Here is a 17,205-nt window from a genome sequence, read left to right on the forward strand (position 1 = left end):
TTGGAAATAGAAAAGAATAAACTGAATGGATTTATGGAAAGTATTTGGCAGATTCAGACTATGTTGAATAAAATAATGTAGCAGGTCTTCAAAAAAATCAGTGTTATCAGATGAATGAAGCTATAATTAGTATTGTTTTAAATAACATACTAGTTAAGTGATTTTCAGGTGGTGGTTCCAGCAAAGATATTTCCATTTCTTCTTCCTCTTCCTCGACTACATCATTGAATTCTGGAAAATATAAAAGAAAATATTATTTTTGTTTTCCATCAAGTAACATTGATAATGGCTTCAAATTCTGGCACAAGGCTGGCAATTTTAAAAGAAGGAGTAACTTGATATCATCAAGCCCAGTGCTCAACTAGTACCTATTTTATTGACCCTGAAAGGGGTTTGAATAACACTGAACACAAAGCCAGAAGAAAGCCTCTAAGTATTTTGTTTGACGTGGCAATGATTTTGCCCACTTTCCATATTAAGTAATATTAATACTAAAATTACTTTAAAAGCAGGTTTTCTAAATTATGTTCTAACACCAGCATTTTCTACAGACTACAATACTTTTAACATTCTTTTACATTATATAAATAACTTTTGTATGTTATGCAAGAAAGGAAATCATTTCATCCCTTAAAATTGGTATAAACTTTAGATTTCATTCATTTAATATTATTACCATATTTTTCCAACAAACAGATTAAACAAGCTTACTTTTTCCATCTCATCCTAATCTCCACTGACTTCATCCATCAAACAACTGATGAATCTAGTTACATTCAGTTTACTAGTAAGAAACCAAAGGTAGTGGATGCGAGTGCTGTAAGTGATGTAACAAGCAATTATGCACACTCTGCCCTCCAGAACTGATTCCTCTTTTTTGTGTTCATCATCATCTTTAATGTAATGTGTGTGTGTGTGTGTGCGTGCATGTGTGCGTGCATGTGTGGGTGCATGTATGTGTACGTTCATGTGCGTTTATAGAGTGCATCTGTATAGTGTGGGAAAGAAAGCATATATTGTGGTTAAGAGAACTCAGAGAAATGAGTTACTGATTTGAGCATTCATTCAGTTCAGTAGTTTCACCTGTGAGATCAGATGAATTAAGAGTTCTGATGGTGCTTGTTGATCACTTACAACAGTAGAAGTTGTAAGTAATCCAAGCTATTGGCAGAGCTGTATCAATAGGCAACTCAGCATACTTAGTTTTAAGTCTACGATCACTGGGTATAGATGCCAATTCCTCTTCTTCACATATTTTCAAACCAATATTAGATGGAATTTTCATGAAGGGATTTCAAACCCAATCATACTCTTCTGTATTCAATGACAGAAAAAAAAGTTCATTTTTCCTTCCAGATTTGTCAAATGTTCAAATACAATAGGTGTTATTTCTTTTATGTATTAAGGGAAACATTTCATAGTTACTACCTTCAGCTCTATTTTGCCAAATTACAACTTTCTTCTTAAATGAAACCAGCTTATCTGTTGAATGTTTTCATTTCTACCTTGCATACTTGTGTTGACATTATTAAGTTGTGCAAATATCTCTGTTAAATATTCCAGCTTGGAAAACCAAAATTCACATTGTAGACCTTCCAAAAAGCAGTCATGTTTTTCTTCTTTAAAAAATGCATGCAATTCCTTCTGAAGTCCATGTATGTGACATAGCACCTTACCTTTTGAGAGCCATCTGACTTTTGTGTGTAAAAGTAAGTGCTTGTACTGGGAATCCATATCAACACAAATTTGTTCAAATAAGCAACACTTCAACGGCCTACTTTTAATATAATTAACCATTTCAACAACTTCGTTTAATACTTGCTTTAACTCAACTGGTACTGTTTCTGAAACTAGTACCTCCCAATGTATAAAGCAATGAGTAAGTATAATATTAGGATTTTGCTGTTATATGAGAGATACAAAACCTTTAATAGAGCCATAGTTGGTGCCCCATTGGTACATATTCCAACATATGAATTCCAGGATAAATTCCATTTCCCGAGGTAGGCAGATAAAATGTCAAAAATATCTTGACTTCTTGTAGTGAGTGACATTTCTTGGCAACAAAAGAACTGATTTATGGTTTGGTTACCATCAATAAAGCGAATAACTCTAAGTAATTGTACTTTGTCACTAATGTCAGTTGATTTGTCAACTGGTAGAGCAAATTCTGAGTTCTGAAATTAGTTCTGTACATTTTCCTCTATATCAGCAGATAAATCCATAATTCTCCTATGGATTGTATTATTTGAGAGCAGAATCTTGCTTATATCTTACTCGGCTTCATTACCTAACATGGTTTTAATCATCTTTCAACAAGAAGGCATGATAATTGACTTGGCTAAAGTATGCGATTTCGTTTGTAGTGCAATCATTTTGGCTATCTCAATAGACATGACTTGTGCCTTTTCAGAAGCATTCACCCTTTTTTTTTTTCAAAATAGTTTAGATGGTCATTCTGTTTTTATTGTGCCCTTATTTATCTTAAGACCTCGACATATTGTCCTCATTTTAAAATTTGGCTTGGTTTTAAGAGAACTTTGGCTGCTATATTGGTCAGTTAATCATCAATGATAAAAGTTCCCTTGCTGGTTTCAGATGGGAAAGTCAGATAAAGAAGAAAACAAACCAGTGAGAGAGGAATAGAGAAACAGAGGAATAATGAATGAGAAACAAAGAAGAAGAGAAACTGTGATTATTTTGTTGTGACCATTTCTTGATAGTAATATATAAAATGTCCTGAAATATTTTAGATTTATCCAGGGGTTGTTATTGGAGGATTTATCAAATTTACCAACAAGCAATGTGGTTGATTACTCCAAATTAGCTCTGATTAAATAAACCTATGATCAAAAACCATGATTGTCCCATCTGCTATTCTGATATAGTATATCTAGGAATTACATTGTCCACTGTGTCCTTCTCCAAGGTAGCTGGGTGTGATTTGAGGGATACTTAAATGTTGTTTCTAGCAGGTCAAGCAACCATCTACGTACCATCTGGCTAGCTCACATTTGAATGTGTTGAATTAGATGGTATGTCCAAGAATAAGGTGTAGTCATAGGAATTAATTACTCATCATCATCATAATATATTGAGTACTCAGCAGTAGATTTTTGTGAATGAATTTTCATTCAAACCTTTGATCCACAGATGTGTTGTTTCTTCACTCTGCTTTTTTTCACTGATACTAATGTGGCCCTACTTCTTGAAATTGACCAGTCACAGGCTATCTAGGTTCCATATAAGCACATCTGTCTCTCTTCCTTTTATCACTCATATTGAGTCTACTACATCCAAGATCCTACACTAACCATTATCACTATTCATTCTTTCCCAGAATGTCATCCGTTTGGAATTCCTTCTCTACCCATATTTTCCTTAAAGTTGTTTAAGAACATTCACCAAGCTCAGAGGGCAAAGGTTGTATACACAGGCTCTTCCTCCAAACCTAATCATTTAATCCCCCCCAAAAAAAAGTATTTAATTCATACTTTAGGAAAAACAAAAAAAAAATAACTTACCAGTTAGCAAAGTTGGAACACTGTAACTGGACATATCATTCTGCAGATATAATATTTAGGCATTACTATCAACACAAGAATAATAAACTACAATAATGGAATTTACTTTTTTCAGAATATTTAACAGTATCAAATTCCACTTGCCATACAGGGTGATAAAATATTTTATGTATATATAGTTTCAGTAGTTTTATAGATGATTAAACATACAAAATAAATGTACACTCAAGTTTATAAAATAAGATATTAACATTCTGTTCAGTTCAGAAAAGACCTTGAAAATACAATACTATACTTTAATGGTGAATCTGACTGTTCTATAACTAGCCAATCATAAATGATGCATTTTTAACAAATGAATAGTTATAATTAAATGTAAAAATATGAATTAATTTTACAATTTAATATAAATATACAATAATAGCATTTTATGATAATGCTTAGGCATAATGATACTAAAAGCCAGTTTTTGTAATTTATATATACTTACACATACACATTTTTTTGCTGTATATATGTACAGAATGGTAACCAACCATATAAATGCAAACATATACAGTTTTTGGGAGTATTTTTATCTTTTTCTCAGGTGTAAAATTATGGTCAATGTGAAATAAGGAAGCATGTACATGAAGCTTTAAAGGAGTTGTTAAATGCCTCTGCAAGATACAGGGATTCATAAAACCAATTCTTGGCTTTAAAATTTATAATGGGATGCAGACAGAAGGTACATTTTCTTTTGCATATAACACCAACCAATCTTGGGTAACACTTCCAAAATATCTGGTGCTTCTACCCAACAAATTAGGTGATTTCAGATAAGTAAAACTGACTGCACTACCTCCACCCCACACTACACCACAAAAAATTCCTACTGTAAATATGAATTTACTTGTCTAATATCTTGTCCTCTGATCCAACTTAAGTCTATTAATAATAACAATACTTAGGAAAAAAGTATTCACACCTATATCATGAGTAGTTAATAGTAACGGAAGCATCTATCTGACTGCAAAAATCAATTATTCCAACAAAAACCAATTTAACTTATGCTAGTGTGGAAAATTTGTGTAAAAAAGCAAAATTTTCAGAAAATTGTAATATATATATAATCCACAAATGTTTCAATGAAATCCTTGAATAATACAGAAGAAATGTTCCCTTCTAACTGTAGTTGAGTACAGGTAAGTTACAGGTGAAAAGAAGGTTAGGACATTAATGCTTAGTGTTTATTTTTGCATCTTACATACCAACAAAGTGACCAAACAAAATCAGAAAATAGATATTTAATAACTAATTTGATATCATATATTTCTGAATTCCAATCCCACTAAGATAGCTTTTACATTTTTATCTCTTTGGAATTGGTACGTACAAATAAATTATTGTATTAAAGTGAAATGTCTTCATTAATTAATGAATTATATTTTGCAAGTCAGTATCACAAATGAAGTAAACAAAAACAATATTTGATTTTATATACAAGAAAGATTATCAAAACATTTGAAGAACTCACATTATTGACATTCATATCCTGAAAACATCCTTGTGGCTGCATATAGGGCTTATAATCTACAAAAATTGAAAAACATAAACAAGTAAATAAAAACACATACATTTCCATTTAAATAATCATATAAATGAAAGTAACATAAACAACAATGTTATTTTTGTAAGAGGAGAGAGCATATATATATAATTTAATATGATGATTATTTTACCAAAAACAGGGAATTGGAATGAAAGAAACAACTATAGATGGATTGAATAATGATACTCAGAATAATTATGTCAACAATTATATGTGATATATCATAGTTAATGAATTAACTAGCTCTATTAACCATTTACCTTTACATCTTACACCCTCCTAATAATGTTGGGACACAAACAAAAAACACATACACACACACCACACACAACAGGCTTCCACACAGTTTCCATCTACCAAACTAATTCACAAGGCATTAGTTGGCCCAGGGCCATAGTAAAGAAAACTCTTGTCATGCAATGGGACAGAATTCAAAACCACAGGGTTGCAAAACAACCTTTATAACCAAACAGCCATGCCTACACACACACACACACACACACACACACACACACATATATATATAGTTTGTTAACAGTAATATAAAAAAAGTACCTTTTATTTGGAAAACACGATAGGGACAGTTATTGTTTTTGTTTGAATACTCTTCTTTCTTTTCTTCTATATTTGACTGTTTATTCAGAGCATTTCGAAACAAAGACTTCCAATATGGATACTTAGTAGTTTCACCTTCTGCATATCGACCTGTATGTTTTGCCCAGTCCTGTCAAGAAAACATATTTGTTTATAATGATATAAACAGTATTAAAACAATAATCAGTAGTACACAGGTCAATGACAAGAACAAGATAGTACCAAACAAAATGCTTTACATTAGAAAATAACTATTTTTAAATCTCACAACAAGAGATATTCAGCAACAGTACTTTAGAGTAAAGACTTTTACCAACATAACATGGCAGTCCTGGTTTAGGATGAATGTTGCTGTAATTTAGCCCCAAGAGACATAGTCTCCAACTGTCTATACAACACGATCTGTGTCCTTATATTTTCGAACAAAGGAATTTAGCACCCCCACTCAGCCCAAAACAATATCTGTGCATCACGATTTCCAGGTTATTTCCCTTCATCAGCATAGAATAATTGTTCAGCTAGAAGTAGCGCTGCCAAATTCCCGTTTGATATATATAGTTTTCAAAGTGACAACTAGTCACTGATCTATAAATTAGAAAATTACAATTTTTAAATCTCATGAGAGATATTCAGCAACAGTACTTTGGAGTAAAGATTTTTGCCAACATAACTTAGCAGTCCTGATTTAGAACAAATGTTGCTGTAATTTAGCTCCAGGGAACATCGTCTACAGCAACATTCATCCTAAATGAGGAATGCCATGTTATGTTGGCAAAAATCTTTACTCCAAAGTACAGTTGCTGAATATCTCTTGTTGTAAGATTTAAAAATAGTAATTTTCTAATTTATAGATCAGTGACAAGCTGTCACTTTGAAAACTATATATATCAAACAGGAATTTGGCAGCGCCACCTCTAGCCGAACAATTATTCTGTGCTGATTAAGGGAAATAACCCGGAAATTGCGATACACAAATATTGTTTTAGGCTGAGTGGGGGTGCTAGATTCCCTTGTTCGAAAATATAAGGACACAGATCATGTTGTATAGCCAGTTGGAGACAATGTCCCCTGGGGCTAAATTACAGCAACATTCGTCCTAAACCAGGACTGCCATGTTATGTTGGCCAAATTCTTTACTCCAAAATGCTTTACATTGTTTAGTGACATCCTTTTTACTTTCTATAAGTTCAAATTTTAAAAGGTTTCAATTAAAAAAAATCTATCAGTTTGGTCTAACATGAATAAGAGCAAAACATATGACATTATTTTTTAAATTTACCTTTCCCCAGACTAGAATCAATAAAACACCAATCATGAACTGGTAATCATTATATATATATATATATATATATATATATATATATATATATATATATATATATATATATATATGGAAAATAAGACAATGTAGAAAATGCTAAAATAATTTAATCATGAAGTACATTTTAGTACTGGTTTCTGTCTTTTAGACTTTTAGACTTTTTCAACTATGTGTAAACTAAGAAAAGCAATTAAATTGGAGAAGAAAAATTAAGTGAAATGTCTCTCTCTCTCTATTCTTTTGTCAATGCCTTGTAGGTGGGTTGTAGTAAATCTGAAGGAATAGTTTGGGTACAGAGAATTGATGATTTAACATAAGAACAATGTTAAACCTATACAGAGTAGGGCTCACCAACAAGGAATACGACTATATGACTAACGCCAATAGTAAATCCAGTCAATCCTATGGTACTCCTAAGATACACAAAAGTGAAAAAATAAGTAATGTATGCAGAGGAGCCACAGGCATAATAGTCAAGGTACCTGCTCCTTATGACCTCAAATTAAGACCCATAATCACAGGCCCTGCATGAGACACTCACTGCCTCAGTAACTTTTTAGACACCCTCTTAAAACTATTCCTCAAGCATATCAAAAGCTACATAAGGGACAACCTAGATATACTCAATCACCTCCTTGAAACAATAAATAAAATCACCCTACTAGTATCCTTTGATGTAGTCCACCCCTATTCCAATATCCCAGAGCCTAGGAACAGAGGCAATCCAATTCTGACTAGATAGTTACTCCAATGAACTCACACACAGCATCAACAAGGAATTCGTAATAGAAGAGCTAAAACTCACATTGGAGAATAACTTCTTCGCATTTAATGACAACTGTTATCAACAGTAATTGGGGACACAAATGGCCCCCTCCTTTGCTAACCTAGTCATGGTAGGTATGTACAAAGAAATCAATCTCCCATTCTCCCTGTACATAGAAAATAATTGGAAAAGACATCTATATGACTGTTTCCTTCTTTGGCACAAAAGTATAGAGAGACTTAAAGAATTTCAAGCACTTCTGAATGGACTTGAAATAAACATTCAATTTATGATGGAATATAGCCACCAACTTCCATTCCTCGACATCCTCATTAAGAAATCCAACAACAAAATAGAAACAGACATCTACTATAAGCAATAGCTGCCATTCAACTCTTGCCACTCCAGACACACTAGAATGAATATCTCTTACAACTTGGCAAAAGGATTTGTACACACACACATGCATGCGCGCGCGCACACACAGAGAGGCTTTTTTCAGTTTTTCTTCCATGAATTCCATTTGCAAGGCTTTGGTCAGCCCAGGGTTATAATAGAAGACACTTGTCCAAGGTGCAACAGTAGGACTGAAGCTAAAACTATGTGGTATGTGGTTCAGAAGCAAACTGCTGAACCACACAACAATTCCTACATATATATATGTATATGCATTCATTTAAAACTAAAACGTCACTGATACATCAAGGAGTGTCCTCTCCATTCTGTGGAGGTATATACAGATTTTGAATTATCAACAGACATACAAATTGCAATTTTGCCTACCTTAATTAGTCAGTTAGATTGTCAAATGTATTCTTTTGTAGAACAGTATCTGCTGCTATAATGTAAGTATGAAATGAAAATATGTAAATAGTTTATGTAAAAGTAGGTGTTTGCTGCATCCAGGATCATTTAAAAGGGGATTAGCCTTGAGTTGTTTCTACTGGGTTCATAACACACAAGTTCATGTACATTCATTTCAAATGCAAAGATTAAAGGGAAGGTGCAAAGTACAAATTTTCCATTGAATATCAGACTATTAATATAAACAAGCTTTCAAAATAAATTTTGTTACAAATTACCTTAAAAATTTGAAAATCATCCTCATTGCTCCGAGTAGCTGTATTCCGCTTCCAGAGAATTTGGAAAGTTCCTACATTTTTATTAATCCATTCTACACCTTGAACAGTTCCACTGTCAAGTTTCTTCTCAAGCCAAGGTTGTAACTTTTCCCTCCCTTTTGACATTCTTTATTCTTTAGTACTCTGGAAAAAAAAAAAAACATTCGTTTTTGTAGGTTAATTTCTCTCATAAAATGTCAAGAGATTTGAATCACTATTTTTCCAAAACAATAAGGAATATGTTTATCCAAATTTACTAAAGTATCCATATAAATATTAGTTTCAAATTTTAGCACAAGGCCAACAATTTCAGAGAGGGGGTAAATTGATTACATGAACCCCAGTGCTCAACAGGTACTTCTTTTATCAACCCCAAAAGGATGCAAGGCAAAGTTTTGGTGGAATTTGAACTCAGAATGTAAAAATGGATGAAATGCCACTCAGCATTTTGCCTGGCATACTCTTTTACTCTTTTATTTGTTTCAGTCATTTGACTGCAGCCATGCTGGAGTACCGCCTTTAGTCGAGCAGATCGACCCCGGGATTTATTTTTTGTAAGCCCAGTACTTATTCTATCGGTCTCTTTTGCCGAACCGCTAAGTGACGGGGACATAAACACACCAGCATCGGTTGTCAAGCAATGCTAGGGGGACAAACACAACACACACACACACACACACACACACACACACCACACACACACACACATATATATATATATATATATATATATATATATATATATATATATTTATTTATATATATATATTTATTTATAAAATTAGATAGGGGTTGTAAATTCAACCCTCCATGGGATAACATATATCCAATATACTGCTAGAGAAGTACCCAACAAAACTAATACATAAATGTTAAAAATTGCGATGCAATTAATTCATCTACTGTATTATGTGGGCAAGGGTAAAATTATTACCGTAAATTGATAATACAAAATGAGAAAATGGAGCTCATTTTGTATATATATATATATATATATATACATATATACGACAGACTTCTTTCAGTTTCCGTCTACCAAATCCACTCACAAGGCATTGGTCGGCCCGGGGCTATAGCAGAAGACACTTGCCCAAGATGCCATGCAGGGGGACTGAACCCAGAACCATGTGGTTGGTTAGCAAGCTACTTACCACACAGCCACTCCTGCTAACACTTCTTTCAGCTCATCACATTAGTATCCATAAAAATATTGACAAATTTTTCACACTGTTAACCTTATCTATTCAGTTAGCACTGATTTGTCGGCTAGATTTTTAAAGCGGTTTGCTAGTCTTAAAAATGTCTTTGCTAAAAAGTATCAGTATTAAGAATAACTCAACTCAGAAATGTAAACATATAACCCATAAAAATGTTTGTTTTCTTTTTTTTTTGTAAGTATCAAATTTAAATCCAATCTTAACTTTAATTTTCAGTTTAATTACAATGGAACAAAAAGAGAAAGAAAAAAGAATGGGAAACATATAAAATAAAAGACAAAGAAGATAACAAAAAAAGACAAATGGAAAACTACGACATCCCTTTGCGGGAGATAGACTGGTCCGAGTAAAGTAGAAATAGTAACAATCCGAGTGAGTTTATAAGTTCAGAGTTCGGAATCAAGTGAAGTTCATGTTAGTTCATAGTGAAGTCGGAAGATGCCAGTTGGTTGCACAAGGAATAATGATTGTTAGTTCATAAAGGGATTTATTAGTTTGTTGCATTGTTTTTACTGTTGTCTGTTTATCTTATTTATTGTATATAACAAATTATGTTACAACATAAGTTATTCAGCAATTTGTTTATGATACAACTTATTAACTAATGGAAGACTTATTAGCTTCCATAGTACAGTTGCAAAAGCAACAACAAGAGCAGCAACAGGAGTTGCAGAGGCAACTATTACAGCAACAACTACAACAAAAATTATTGAAGTTATATTCAAAGTCCAAAACTGAGGTAAGTTCGTTTTTGCCAGACAGCATTTCAAACTCGATTAATGAATTCAGTTATAACCCCGAGGAGGGTATAGCTTTTGCATCGCACTACAGAAGGTACAAGGAGACTTTTAAGCAAGATTGCAAATCATGGTTGGACGAACAAAAAGTGAGATTGTTATTGTGAAAATTAGCTCTGTTAGAGCATGAACGCTACTGTAATTTCATATTGCCCAAAAAACCCAATGAAATTTGTTTTAAAGAAACAATAGAATCACTGTCTAACATATTTGGTGATATAGCCTCTCTATTTAATACTCAAATGGAGTGTTGGAATATAAGTAAAAAAGAGAATGATGATCTTATCACATATGTAGGAACAGTCAACAGGATGTGTGAAAGTTTTAAACTCAAAGAACTTACACCGGAGATTTTCAAGTCTCTTATTTCCATACAAGCCTTACAGCAAGCGAAGATACAGAAATTCGGGCAAGAATTCTTTCTAAATTGCAACAAGTAAACCAAGATCTAACCTTACAGTCCATGGCAGAAGAATGCCAAAGGATGGTAAACCTGAAACACGATGTAGAAAAAATTCAGAAAACAGATTCCTCAAAAATACAGATATGCTGACTGAAAAAGTACAGCCAAAAAACAATGCCATGTCCTAATCCATGTTATGAATGTGGGGGCATACGTTTCAGAAAAGACTGTCCATTTAAAAATCAAAAATGCTACAGTTGCAAAAGAATTAGTCACAAAAGTTCACACTGCAAAACAAAATTATGAAGGTCAAACGTTAATAATGCTAGAGTGCTCTCGGCAGAAAAAAAATCAACTCCCAAATAAGAAAATTCGTACACCTAAAAATAAATGGAATACTTATTAAACTTCAATTGGATACTGGAAGTGATATTTCAATAATAAATATGGACACATGGAAGAAAATAGGGACACCCATGTTGAGAAAAACAGCAGAATCTGCTCGTAGCATGACGGCAACAAATTACATTTCATATACAAAATGTGGACTAATGTTATATTTTGAGAGAAAACATACAAGGTGAAAGTCTTCGTCATTAAAAATAAAACTGATCTGTTTGGTACCAATTGGTTAGAATTATTTGATTTATGGTACCTCCCCATAAATCTCTATTGTAAAAACATAAATAGTTGTCCCTCTAAAAATAATTCAACTGAAGAGTTGAAGGGAAAATATAAAAAAATTTTTCCACAAGTGCACTTGGACAAACCAGGGCTATGCAAAAAAACTGAAGCATGATAACATTACACCTGTGTTCAATCCTGATAGGACAGTGTCTTTTGCAGCAATAAAGCAAGTGGATGATGAGTTGGACAGATTGGGAAAAAATGGAATCATTGAAAAAGTGGATTATGTGAAATGGGCAGCTCCAATTGTATGTATAAAAAAAAATAACAAAATTAGGTTGTGTGCCAATTTTTTTACCAGTTTAAATGACTGTTTAAAAATGAACCATTATCCACTACTGACTTCAGAAGCTATTTTTACAAAACTAAACAGAGGAAAATATTTTCAAAATTCGATCTGTCTGATGCATGTCTACAAATCAAAGTAGATAAAAAAATGCTCAAAGCTGTTAACAGTCAACATTCACAGTGGTCTATATAAATATAATAGACTACTTTTGGACTGAAGGTAGCACCTGCAATATTTCAACAGGTGATGGACGCAATGTTGGCAGAATGTCAGTTTGCTATTCCATACCTTGATGACATGTTAATCAAAAGCAAATCGTGGAATGAGCATATCAAGCACATGAAGGATTATGACTTCACACTCAGGGAAGAGAGGTGTGAATTTTTTTTGCCTAAAATCAAATACCTAGTTCAAATCATAGATAAGAGTGGAAGATGTCCTGACCCATCAAGGGCAGATGCAATCAAGAATATGCTGCCTCCAACGAATATACCGACATTACAAGCTTTCCTTGTCCTAGTAAATTACTACCAACAGTACATTCCAAATATACATAAATTTTAAGATGAAGTATATTCCATTTGGTCATGCAGACTGTTTATCGGGCTATCCCAAGAGCGTGGAACCGCTAGAAGAGACAGTGGTAGTGTCATTGCAGTCAGAAAATGAAGTAAGAAGTATTGTGTGTAATATAATCCAGAAACTGCCAGTGATAGTGCATGATATAAAAAGGAAATCCATAAAGGATAGTTACATTACAAGAATGAAAGAAACATTGAAAAATAAGCATAATAAAAATACAAATTCAAATAACTTCTCACTATGCAACAATGTCTTAATGTACGTGCAGAGAGTAGTAGTACCAAGTGCACTACAGAAACGAGTATTGCAACAATTCCACTCTGGGACCCGGGAATGTCCAGAATGAAAGCTTTAATGAGGACCTTTGTATATTGGCCGACTATGGACAAGAACACCAAGAAATTGGTGAAAGCATGTACAAGTTATGAGTTGGCAACCAAAATACCACCAGTAAAATTCCAATCATGGCCAGAGACTGAGAGCCCATGGTCCAAGATACATAGTAATATCTAAATGAAAAACATTAATTAAAAAAACAAGAGTGCTAAGAAAAGGTGCTGTGTGCAACAAACAATACTACCTTAAAAGTTGGGCAGCAATTAAGTTACAGCAGCTAAAAAAAAAAAAGAGGGAGAGGTGCTGAAAAGAAAAAAGAAAAGAAATTGCACTTTCTCACAGTAGTCGAAATCTTAAAAGGGGAGAAAATTGTGATTAGAGTTACAATTCTCCCTTTCGAGAAATAGACTGGTCTGAGTACAGTATAAATAGTAATGATCCAAGTAAGTTTGTAAGTTCAGAGTTTGGAGTCAAGTGAAATTCCTGTTAGTTTGCAGTGAAGTTGGAAGGTGTTGGTTGGTTAGTTCACAAGGAATATTTATTGTTGGTTTATAAAGAGATTTGTTAGTTTGTTACATTGCTTTCACTGTAGTCTGTTTATCTTATTTATTGTACATAAATTACATTACAACACAGAAGAAAGAAAAAGCTATGTAAATATATGAGTATTTTATCAATTATTAACCCTTCAGTATTTAAACTGGCCATATCTGGCCCAAATATTCTATGTGTTTTGTGTTTAAACTGACCAGATCTGACCTCTCACACCTACCCTACAATGAAATTCTAAAAATAAGGAATCATATCTTTGAAATCCCAAAGTTATGAGATAATGCATGATTAATTCAAAACATTTCAGACAGTGCACTAGACACTGTAGAACACCTACTTGTCATGGAGGAGCTGGACACACTGCCAACTGTTGAGGAACTGAACAGAGCCATTGATGGCTTGCCCATTGGAAAAGTACCAGGTTTGGCTGGCATCTCACTGGAGATCAACAGATGTGCAAGGTGAGTTCTACTCAGCCACTTCCTGAAGCTATTGTGTCAGTTTTAGCAGGAGAGATCAGTCCCACAAGACATGAGAGACTGTAACATTGTCATGCTATATAAGAACAAAGGGGATAAAAGCAACTGCAACAGTTACCAAGGCATCTTGCTGATAAGCATTGTCAGGAAGATCTTTGTCTGCATGATCCTAAACAGACTACAGAAAATCACTGAGAGGGTACAACCTAAATCTCAGTGTAGTTTCAGATCAGAATACTCTACCATTGATATGATCTTCTCTCTTCAACAGCTACAGAAAAAGTGCTGAGAGCAAAGGCAGCCACTCTTCATCACCTTCATTGACCTCACAAAGGCTTTTGACCTAGTCAGTAGAAACGGCCTGTTCAAAATCCTTGCCAAGATTGCCTGTCCTCCAAGACTCCTCAGGATTGTCCAATCATTTCATGTAGACATGAAAGGTGTTGATCAATTTGATGGCTCTTTTTCAGAGGTATTTAAAATACATAGTGGTGTGAAGCAGGGCTGTGCACTTGCCCTCACCATGTTTGGCATCTTCTTGGCAGTCATGCTGATACATGCATTTAGGACATCAATTGATGGTGTTTACCTTCACACCAGATCAGACTGTTTAGTCTGTCAAGGCTAAAAGCAAAATCCAGGGTGCACCAGATATTCATCAGAGAAATGCTGTTTGCAGATGACGCAGCACTGACAGTGCACTCTGAAGAGCAAATGCAACACCTCGTGGACAAACTTTCAATAACATGTCAGGAATTCAGCTTGATTATCATTCTGAAGACCCAAGTAATGGACTAAAGTGTCAAGCACCCCACCACCATCAACAATTACAAACTGGAGGTAATCCATCAGTTCACCTGTCTTGACTCTACCATCACTGATGACCTCTCCTTAGACCCTGAGATCAACAGGTGAATTGGACAAGCATCCTCCCTATTTGCCAGGCTCACAAAGAGTCTGGGAAAACAAAAACAAAAAAAATGACTGCAAACACCAAGATTGTTGCCTATGAGGCATGCATCCTTAGTACAGCAGTGAGATGTGGAGCCTCAACCCCAGACAGGAGCAGTGTCTCAACATCTTTCACCTTCATAATTTGAGATATGTCTTGGATATCAAGTAGACCAACCATACCACCAACTCAGAAGTCCTCAAACAAACCAAGATACCCAGCGTACTCACTCTGCTCTAGCAACTTTATTTGTGCTAGCTCAGTCATGTACATTGCATGCCAGACGGAAGGATTCTAAAAGACTTCTTGTATGGGCACAAGAGCAAGAGGATGACCTCATCTTCATTTCAAGGACATCTGTAAGAGGAATATGAAGTCACTTGATCTGGATGTCATGAGATGGGAGGAGGTTGCAAGTGGTTGCCCACACTGGAGACAAATACTGCAAAAGGGGATCAAGTGAGTGGAAGAAAGACAGTAACTTGCCACCAAAGAAAAGCACACTCGATAGAAATGAGGCACTGAAATACTGTAATCTGTTGGTAAATTATATTTTTCAATGTGTAGCTTTTGAAACATTGGTAGGTACTGAACTATTAACAAGGCAGTTCTGGACTTCATTAGCATCTTTTCTCGCTGACATATCAGATGATACTTGAGAGAGTGCCTAACTGTTCTAGTGTCTGAGCCCTACACTCATCTGCAGGAAGTCATGAATGTCTTGAAGTGCTTAAAGAATTTAAACACTAGGGATTGATCTCACACCAATAGTTGAGTATTGTGCATAAGGCAACTAGTTACAGCATGAAGAGGTATATGACAGGTTGATGTAGAGTTTAGTGGAATGAGAAACTTAGTGAGAATAGACAATTTCTTCATTTCAATAGTGTAGCTGCAATATACAACCAAACTGTAGCAAGTGCAATTTGACCATTTTAGTAAACATAGAATAGCAGCATGTTCAGCAAGAAAGTTTTGTCTACAGGACACTTTCATTGCTGTCAATTTTTCTTTTGATTGACTCAAAAACACTACTGTTTGTTCTTGGAAACATTTAAAATGTGAGCATCAAGATAGCTTTCAACTGAGGGATTAACAGACACATTTCGTTGCTGTAGGTCTGCAGCTGGCAAACCATAATGAACTGTTGAATGTTTGTACTGAATCATCTTGTTATGCCATTAACTGTGGCTTTCATTGCATTTTCAATCATTGTTTCTCTTCTAAATTTTAAGTCCAGGCAGAAAGTTGAAATGAAGAATTGCAACAAATAAAATTTCTGAGCTGGTATGGCAGACTGAATTGTTGCTGTCCCATTCAGGCACATTTGTCATTCTGTCATTTTGAAGGAGATCCATTACTTAACAAACTTTAACAGGTTATAATTTCAACTGTACGTAAAACATCAAAGCTCTCTGTAACCCCAGCTCTCTGATGAAGTAATAGTGTCAAATAGGAACATTTTCCTTGTGATGAATGGGCAATATATACTCTACCGATGATCTCTTGTATTCCTTTTTGGTAGTCTTATCATTCTTTGTCAAGTCTTATTCTATGACTGCGATGTTTCATTTTCAAGGAAGTTGCAATGACAGATATTTCTCACTTTAGGATCATTTTTATCAAAATAAGCTGAATTTAGTTGATTGAACTTCTTGAGAGGCATTTTCTGCATTGTTTGGATCAAAAATTATTTGTTGTTGATTAGACTTGTGAATCTGAAGACTTTTCGTGGAGGGATTTTTTTTTTTATTTTAATGAATGTGGAATTCCAATTTTTGACTTGATTCAAATTATTCAAGGCACCCTCAATTTTCATATTTAATGATCTTATCTTGCTGATATCAAGATGATTTCATTCTTTTCTTTCCAATGAGACTGTAGGCTGGTCTGTGCATCTGAATATGTTATTCTATAGATATTTGACAACTTTGACAGATGCATAACATTTAACATTCATATTTCTTATTTCTTTATTGCCCACAAAGGGGGAC

General features: G+C 34.3%; 1 protein-coding gene across 3 annotated transcripts in view; it reads right to left on the minus strand.

Moving 5' to 3' along the window:
* LOC115217937 (interferon regulatory factor 1) overlaps window positions 1-17,205 on the minus strand; it is a 43,873-nt gene that overhangs the window by 15,957 nt on the left and 10,711 nt on the right. For 2 of the 3 annotated variants that reach the window (XM_029787665.2, XM_029787659.2), the window contains exons 2-6: window positions 8,879-9,061; window positions 5,671-5,839; window positions 5,041-5,096; window positions 3,525-3,564; window positions 151-231 (exon numbers count right to left, since the gene is read on the minus strand). In XM_029787665.2, coding sequence (XP_029643525.1) covers window positions 151-231; window positions 3,525-3,564; window positions 5,041-5,096; window positions 5,671-5,839; window positions 8,879-9,043 — 511 coding nt within the window. In that variant the 5' untranslated portion in view covers window positions 9,044-9,061. Of the gene's footprint in view, window positions 1-150; window positions 232-3,524; window positions 3,565-5,040; window positions 5,097-5,670; window positions 5,840-8,878; window positions 9,062-11,274; window positions 11,425-17,205 lie in introns of all 3 variants that reach the window. The other variant, XM_036501010.1, reaches the window with a different exon arrangement.

This window comes from Octopus sinensis, linkage group LG1 (assembly GCF_006345805.1).
Source record: "Octopus sinensis linkage group LG1, ASM634580v1, whole genome shotgun sequence".
Classification (NCBI taxonomy): Eukaryota; Metazoa; Mollusca; class Cephalopoda; order Octopoda; family Octopodidae; genus Octopus; species Octopus sinensis.